Raw genomic sequence first — 8,559 nt, 5'->3', positions numbered from 1 at the left:
TATTACCGTGACGATATATTTTTATCATAAAATCTTCTCCTCAGAGTGTTTACATTGCTAAAATAGCCGAGCAAATGTTCATAAATACAAAAACTGCTCAACTGTGTGACACATTGAAATATCTGATAGTGACAATCATCTTCTATCAAGCTTGAAAAGCCCAAAATCCACAACATTTAGGTGTTCACTAATTAGGTTTTATCAAACATTTAGAAAGTACCATATTTGTCAGTTTGGAAATTACAATACACATTTCATGTCTTACAGAAAATGTGTAAATGCAACAATTTGTATGTGTGATTTGCTAATGGAAATCATAAAATTCAGAAAATTTAAATTAGAATTTTCCATGTAGCAGGGAATAATATTTTTCAAATTATGTAACAGTATAGAGATAAATTTGTCTATATTTTGCTTTATCCAAAAATAAAAAATGAAATAACAAAACAAAGCAATAGGGGTAGACCTGTAATTTCGAATCGAACTCTGGATCGTATAAATACCCCAAAGTCGGTTGTTCAAAAACCGGGAGAGGTGGAGAAACACAGAAAGGAACAGAAAATAACGAAGAAAAGAAGGCACGAAAGGAAAGCGCAGGGCGTTGCTCTGAGAATTCAGCACTGAAATTTCTGTATTGATTCTCTGATTCCCAGTGCTGGGATCAGAGGATCATCTTTCCTCCCCCAATCCACACATTCCCATTTTTCGTTTTGGGTTCTTGTGGTTCAGGCATTTCAAGTTTGAATAACAAGAAAGGTCTCGGACAATTCGATAAGCTAAAAGCCTCTTCTGAAGAGAAGTGCTTCTGGGAAATCAGAAAGCGGGGTTCTTGTTGTTTCTGCTGAAATGGGTATCTCACAGAATGATGGTAAAATGGAAGGTTGGCTTTATATAATCGGGTCCAATCGATTTGGGCTGCAATACTCGCGCAAAAGGTATTTTATTCTCAAGGATAATTGCCTCAGGAGCTTCAAAGCCAAACCTTCTTCTGACTCGGAGGTACTCTTCTTTTATTCTTCGTCTCATTGTGTTTTTTGTCCTTCTGATTTTTCATTGCATTTCTGGCTTCTTTTTTAAAAGTTCTATGTTTTATGTGAAAACCATATTGCAGAATCATTATTGTCCCTTGTTTGTGTTATTATGACATGTGATCATAACACACGTGCGGTGAAAATTCGTTAATCATAACTGGGTGAATGATGAGGTGCATCTTTGGGGCGGACGCAATGTATTGTGTCCCAGTGTTAAAACCCATGTTGCAGAATCGTTATGGAGGTGTTTGTGATCCTCATACCATTTTTTTCCTTATGGGAATTTTGATCTATTTATTTTTGGTTTTATGCAGATAGAATATGTCCTTCGATAATTTGATTTGATGGTTTTATATAGATATCATGTTATGTGTGTTGTGCAGTAAAAGCTTTGTCTTTGTTTATTTTTAATTGGACCAATGGATTCAATGTCATCTTTACTTTTATGTTTTTTGGTATACAATTATGCTTACTGGCGTGGTAGTTTTTAGTCTTTATTCCTTAATTGCTGGATGACACCTCCCATTCACTTGTATAATCAACTACTTTTCAGCATTCCTTGATTTTGCAAGTTGAGCAGGGATTTTGTTGATAATGGATAGCTGCATTATCAGTAGAAATGCTCACTGAAAACTTTCTTTTATCAGGAACCAGTTAGAAGTGCAGTAATAGATACCTGCATTCGGGCCACGGATAATGGAAGGGCAAGCATTCATAGAAAAGTATGGACATAGGGAAGCTCTTTGATTTTCAGAGATTCTGGATAAATTCTTGTTGGCATGTGATTGTTACATTTTTTAGCATTAAGTATCTAATGATTTGTGCAAACTGCAGGGCTTCTTTGTTTTCACGCTCTACAATACTTCCAATAACAGCGATCAGCTCAAGGTAGGGTGTATTCCAAGTCATACATCATTACTTAGATTTCGTTGTATTGATTAATAATTGAAATTTGAACTTTTGATAGTTGGGAGCAAGTAGTTCAGAAGAAGCAGCAAAATGGATTCGTTCTTTGCAGGATGCTGCATTAAAGGTTTCATTCTGCTAAATTACTACACTGGGTATAGTAGCTATATTTTTATGATACATGTATAATAAAGTTCATATATTTTCAGGCCTGCCCGAATGCAACACAGGATTTTGTGGCTTGTTCTAAGAGCAGATGGCCATCTTTTAGGTATATGGATCCGTTGCACCTCATAAGAATGTCATCTCCTAGTTCATAATTTATTTTCTTCTGCAAATTCAATGTAAATATTGTGCATGCCTGTGTTATTACATCTTTCTTCTATGTTCTAATGGATTTGAGATCTCAGTGTTAAGAGCTATGTTCTAATGGATTTGAGATCTGAGTGTTAAGAGCTATACTTAAATCCTACATACAGGATAATGGTAGTATGGTAGACTGATTGAATTACTGATAAAAGAAACAAAACAAACTTCGTAATCTTCTGATAAATTATCAGTTGAAGGTAGTAGTGAGTACAATTAAAATGTTCTTCCTTTAGAGTTGAATAATTTGGTTGAACTTGTTTGTTTTAGTTAGGTTGTAACTCTATCATTAATTCATTATCCAAATCTACAGTTGCACTTCTTTCATACTTTAATTGTTTTGACAGACTGGTTGGTTCCAGGAGGACAGAACGTAAAAACTCCGTTGACTGGACTTTTAGCTCATTGATGCACACAGAAGGAATGACATCTGATGTTATTGCTCCCTCACCATGGAAAATTTTTGGTTGTCAGAATGGTAAGACTTCATGTTCCTTATCTGCATTTCAAGTGCTTAATGTGTATGCATGAAAAGTTCGTCCCTTCTGCAGGACTACGGCTTTTCAAAGAAGCAAAAGATTGGGATTCCCGTGGAAGGGTGAGGTGCTCTTTTGATGTACAAGTTCTTAATATTGTTGTACTCTGTTGTCTACTTTCTTACCTCAACAACGTTTCTAATTTCAGCATTGGGATGATCATCCGGCTATAATGGCAGTAGGAGTGGTTGATGGAACTTCAGAGGCCATTTTCCGGACTCTTCTATCGCTTGGCCCCTCAAGATCAGAGTAAGATCACTGACATGTTATTTCAGCATTTTTTTTTTTCTTAAATGGAGCTTTTGATTCCATTATATTAGTTTATATAGTTATATAAAATAAAAATATGCTGTCATTTCAACCAAGTGTCTTGCAGATGGGATTTCTGTTACTACCGGGGTAGCGTGGTTGAGAGGCTTGATGGTCATACAGATATTATTCACCAGCAGTTATACAGTGATTGGCTACCCTGGTTAGATTTCGAACCTCATAAAAGAGAATCATATAAAAAATATATATGCTGTTATTTGACACATCATAGTTTGCAGGGGGATGCAACGAAGAGATCTACTGATACGTCGCTATTGGAGAAGGGAGGATGATGGCACATATGGTACTGAAGTTCTCCAACATCTAAATCATAACATAAAGCTATGGAGGCATTTGTTAGCTGCCCCTAACTTTCTTTATCTGGTTTTGTCACAGTGATCCTCTACCATTCGGTGTCTCACAAGAAATGTCCACCAAAAAGAGGCTATGTCCGTGCTTGCCTTAAAAGTAATGCACGCTTTGAGCTAGAGATATTTTGGTTTACTTTTCATCCTAGATGACTTCTATATGAATATGATTTCTGTAAAAATGCAGGCGGAGGATTTGTTATAACTCCTGCGAACCAAGGGAAACAATCTCTTGTGAGACATATGCTTGCTATTGATTGGAAATTCTGGAAATTGTATCTGCGTCCATCATCTGCAAGATGCATCACCATCCGTATGCTTGAGAGAGTTGCTGGTAACCTTCCATTCTTTGCTTAGGATTTCAGTTTTTGTTCCCCTTCTATTTTTGGGTTCTTGTTGATGCAAACTTTTCATTGTTGCTGTAATTCGCAGCATTAAGAGAGCTGTTCAGAGCCAAAGCTGGAACTAGCTCCCCTGAATTCTCATCCGGAGACATGTCAAGTGAGATCAAATTTTCTCAAAGTGGACAGCAAAATATCAAGACTGAAGTTCAGCACCCTGGAGAAGTCAAAAAGATGGAGGAGGGTGTTCTCATGGAAGATGAGGTGGAAAAGCCAGAAGGTCGTGCAAGTTTAAAGGGGCTGCACGATGCAGCAGACGAGTTCTTTGATGTTCCAGAACCAACAGAGTATGACCAGTTTGAGAATGAGTGGCCTTCAGATGTGAGCATGGAACAGAATCCCACGGTAACTTTACATCCAAGACTCTCTAAATATCCAAATTTTCAGAGTCAATGCTTGCTACCAGTTGCTCCTGTCAAGTTTTATATTCTGTCATGCACATTGTTGCAATACAATCTATTGTTTCCTGACTATGTTTCTCAACACATCGGATCTGCAGAGTATACAACATCCCAAACTGTCATCAGCTGCCGTTCTTGTGAAGAAATTGCATGAACTTAGAGGTCAGTTTTTTTCATCAGTAAAAGTTGCTCCAGATGGATGGGGGTGTCTAGTTGTTTCTTTCGGTTATATTTAGATTAATTTTGGCCTTAAATTTCTATCACTACAGTTCAAAAGAAGGGTTATATGGATTTACAAGAGGTGTCTAAGGAAGACAGTGTATGCCCCTATGGGGCAACTCTTCAAAAGGACCCAAGTTGTGCTTTACCTTGCAGTTGGGGGTCAGCCGATCCTTCTTCATTTTTGATACGCGGGCCAAATTATTTACAAGATCGTCAAAAGGTAACTGTTTACTTTTCAGTTCAAGCTATTTCTTAGAAGAAACCAAAAGATTTGAAATACAACAAGATTTCGTGAAAGTTAGATTATGCGTCTTACTCTTGACTTGGAACTGTCATAATTTAGTCATAGCACACCAACCATATTTCATAAACTTGATTCGCTCTCTTAAATGGGTTTATTAATGCTCCTCCTCTATGAGTCTTGAACAATACTAAAGAGTTGATTAAGATGGTCTTCTTGAGCCATGTTATTGAGCATCTCACCGATAATAGGTTAGAAGAAATGCAGATAACCAAACAGAAACTAATATCCTGTATCATGTGATACTTGATTTCCAAAGCAGAAGTGAACTTATTCGAGAAACAGGATGAGGTTCAGAGATGTGTTAGTGTTGTAGTCAAATTTTATAATGCGAAAGGATGGTGGAAAAATGTTTAGTCACCTCTGTAAAAGGCAAGATATACGCAAAGCGCTACTTGCCAAATCATTATGACAGTTTCCTCTCAGCTGAGAAGCTTTGGAAGAGAGTATTCATGCAAAGACTCGTTAGGGAAGCAAGAATGTCTGAGAGGTTGGTTCAGTTTATGACTAGACAGTTTTCTGGGGGAGTAGAAGTAACCATTCTATAGTAAGAAGGAATGAAAGGCATCCGCATTGTTACTAATTAATACCTTGATAAAAGTTGGATAGCATTACCTGGAAACAAGATGAGAAAAATTGGTTATGCCATTCCATCAAGGGCGGCTCTAGTGATGGATAATATTGTCCAGGTAAAATATTATTGGTTGTGATTGGGGAAGACCAAAGTGGCGGTACTTGTAATGCAAGGTAAGACATGTTGGGCCATGAATGAACTGAATATAGATTCTAGATGGAGTTACCAGCAAAACAGATACAGAACAGAATTTCCATAACCCACTCCGAATAGAGGGGATAAATCGGTGATAATGTAATATTACATACTGATTTTGCCTTAGCCGGACATCTAGTTAGAACATTGCCTGAAATATTGTTTCAAAGATCTGAGAGCTAATATATCTACATAACATTTTCTGTTCTGAAAGTGAATTTGGTGTTAGCTTTCTTTAATTTATGAACTGAGTAATTTTCTTTGTACTAGATCAAGGCAAAAAGCACCTTGATGCAACTGGTTGGTGTAGATTGGCTAAGATCTGACAAGCGAGAAGATGATCTTGGCAGCCGTTATGGTAGTATTGTTCAGGTCAATCAGTTCTTCTAGTACTTTTTATTATTTATACATGAGCTTTTCAACAATCTGATTCCGCATGTGCACATAAAATTTTAATTATCAAGCTACTGGATGGATTATTGCAGAAATCTGCAGAACGAGGTGGATCAGAGTTTTTCTTTATTGTTAACATACAAGTAAGTTTTGATTCGAGTTTTTGTAAAGTAATATCGCTGTTATCATCATCAAAACCAGATCACTCAGTACACATTGATGAATTAGGTGCCCGGAACAACCATGTATACCTTGGCGTTTTATTACATGATAAAAACTCCTCTGGAGGAAACTCCTTTGCTACATGACTTTGTCAATGGAGATGATTCCTATAGGAATTCAAGATTTAAGCTAATACCATACATTTCTAAGGTCAGTACCTAAATCAACTCGAGCATATGTTCATATAACAATGTAAATCTTTCGTATTTAACCGTTTACATTGCTTGATTTGTTTTTTTAGGGGTCATGGATAGTCAAGCAGAGTGTAGGGAAGAAAGCCTGCTTGGTAGGGCAAGCGCTTGAAGTGCATTATTTTCGCGGGAAGAACTATCTTGAGGTAAGTTACCATTTTACAAAATCCTTCATCGTGTTAAGTGACAGTTGAAAATAATAATTATGTTGTGGTTTATATCTAATTCTAACCTATGAAACTTCTGATATTAGCTTGGGGTCGACGTCGGGTCATCAACGGTGGCAAGGGGGGTGGTAAATCTGGTTCTTGGTTACCTCAACAATTTGGTCATAGAAATGGCATTTCTGATACAGGTAAACTAAACAGTTAATGATCTCAAATTTTCATTTTACCTAGTGAGGCAAGTTACCGTGATTCTCAAGTAAGAAAACGTTGTGCAGGCCAACACAGAAGAAGAACTGCCAGAAGTGCTTCTTGGAACATGCAGAATTAACCAACTGGATGCATCGAAATCCGTCCTGGTTAGACCATGATTTCTTCACACAGAAAAACTTCATAAATCAAATCCTCACGAGGAAGATGCCCAGAATATGAACTCCCAGCAAGTAAAAGAAAAAAAGATGTAAGGAGAGAGAGAAATGCAGCATGTTCTTGAAATCTAACTGTTTATACTCATTTGTCCATCCAGTCAATGATATAATTTTTTTGGAGGATGAGTTGTGTAGAGCTTGATCCTTTGTGGTACTGGTGTTTAAATTCCTTTGTTTGTCCTTGTGATTGAATTATCTGTAGGATCCATAACCTAAAATATAAATCAAACTGAGAAAAAAAAAATCTCAAAAGCAAATTGTTGGTTTTTTTTTACTTTTTTTATTAATATAGAATGGGGTTTGTAGCAGAGTGGTTATGAGCGTTTACTCCTAAACTTGGAGATTTTGTATTTGAATCTTACCCTCCTCGATATAGCTCAAAACATGCTACTATTGCTATTGTTGCTGCTAGAGATTCACTTGCACGTAGAAGGTTTTATGTTCGACTCTGAGGGATAGAAAAATCGATACTTAGTTATTAATGTCTCATTGTGTGACTTAGCTTAAATCCTCATCCCTTGATATCGCTATATGAAAATAAAAAATAAAAAATTAGTTGGTTCTTAGGTGCATTTCAAATTTACATAAGACATGAGGATGGTTTGAGCTCAAATTTGTTGAATATGGATCAGCTTGAAAATTGGGCCAAGTTTCAGTGGGCTCATACCCATTGTCAAGTTTCAGTGGGCTCATACTCATACCCATTGACGCACCTTTCCCCTTGTACGATATTTTCTTATAGATGAATACCGTACTATTTTTCTAACAAAATGACGACAAAGTCGAGTTAGTGTCAAACACGAATAACCTGACATACAACATGTTTAGCTCGAATTCATATAAACTCATGATTACAACATGTTAACCCACCCACAAGGTTAGACGGAGTTACAATTTAGTATCGAACTCAATACATATATATCGTCGTCTCATCCCTAGATTACTGCATGCATGAACGAGTAGGGTTTCCAAGGACCTATCACTTCATGCCAAACACAAGTTTAGAAAGTTTCCTCAAATATTTGAATCAATCATGCAACCAATCAATCCAACCCAGGTTGAGTTAGCACAACCCTAGAAAAATACATTATCTCTATACAGATAATTTGTATAGAATTGCCGACATATTTTTTGAGTCCCGACAATCAAACACACAACGAGAAATTCAAAGAAATATTTAATATTTCTGCAAAATTCAAATAATATTGCAAATTACAAATGTGGTTGGAATTCAGTGGCTTGTCTTAGTCACACACTAATATTATTTACATGGTCATCAAATCAAATAACAATAACAATAATATGAATAAAACGAAAATACAAAGCATTAACTAAAATTTAAAATGACAATAAATAAATTAGAATTTCATTTTTTAAATGCCATTAATTTATGGGGAACCATATGCTTTTAACGAAAACTAATGGAGGGCACACTGCTCCCTCTCCAATGAATATTCGAACAACTAAGAGGTGTGGGGTGTCGTCACTTAGTATTGTAGTATAGTTATATTTCTTTTCACTTATAAGTAATAAAGTTTAAAAATGAATTTA

General features: G+C 36.3%; 1 protein-coding gene across 1 annotated transcript; it reads left to right on the top strand.

Moving 5' to 3' along the window:
• Nucleotides 1-545: 545 nt before the first annotated feature.
• LOC137720859 (protein ENHANCED DISEASE RESISTANCE 2-like) lies at nucleotides 546-7,246 on the top strand. The gene is made up of 21 exons (XM_068459971.1): nucleotides 546-999; nucleotides 1,679-1,753; nucleotides 1,866-1,919; nucleotides 1,999-2,064; nucleotides 2,147-2,208; nucleotides 2,651-2,781; nucleotides 2,855-2,901; nucleotides 2,988-3,088; nucleotides 3,216-3,311; nucleotides 3,388-3,452; nucleotides 3,545-3,616; nucleotides 3,704-3,850; nucleotides 3,949-4,262; nucleotides 4,417-4,480; nucleotides 4,588-4,760; nucleotides 5,881-5,982; nucleotides 6,096-6,146; nucleotides 6,232-6,375; nucleotides 6,467-6,562; nucleotides 6,670-6,771; nucleotides 6,859-7,246. Exons 1-21 carry the CDS (start codon nucleotides 847-849, stop codon nucleotides 6,949-6,951), a joined length of 2,208 nt encoding a protein of 735 aa, XP_068316072.1. The 5' UTR covers nucleotides 546-846; the 3' UTR covers nucleotides 6,952-7,246.
• The last annotated feature ends 1,313 nt before the right edge of the window (nucleotides 7,247-8,559 follow it).

The sequence above is a fragment of the Pyrus communis genome, chromosome 16 (assembly GCF_963583255.1).
Source record: "Pyrus communis chromosome 16, drPyrComm1.1, whole genome shotgun sequence".
Taxonomy (NCBI): Eukaryota; Viridiplantae; Streptophyta; class Magnoliopsida; order Rosales; family Rosaceae; genus Pyrus; species Pyrus communis.
The sequence above is the reverse complement of the archived record's forward strand: the minus strand, read 5'-3'. Positions and strand labels throughout refer to the sequence as shown.

Coding starts and splice junctions, on each gene's coding strand:
- LOC137720859 (XM_068459971.1), top strand. CDS start 847: ATGGGTATCTCACAGAATGATGGTAAAATGGAAGGTTGGCTTTATATA. Junction 1,754..1,865: donor GGGCAAGCATTCATAGAAAA/GTATGGACATAG, acceptor TGCAAACTGCAG/GGCTTCTTTGTTTTCACGCT. Junction 6,772..6,858: donor AAATGGCATTTCTGATACAG/GTAAACTAAACA, acceptor AACGTTGTGCAG/GCCAACACAGAAGAAGAACT.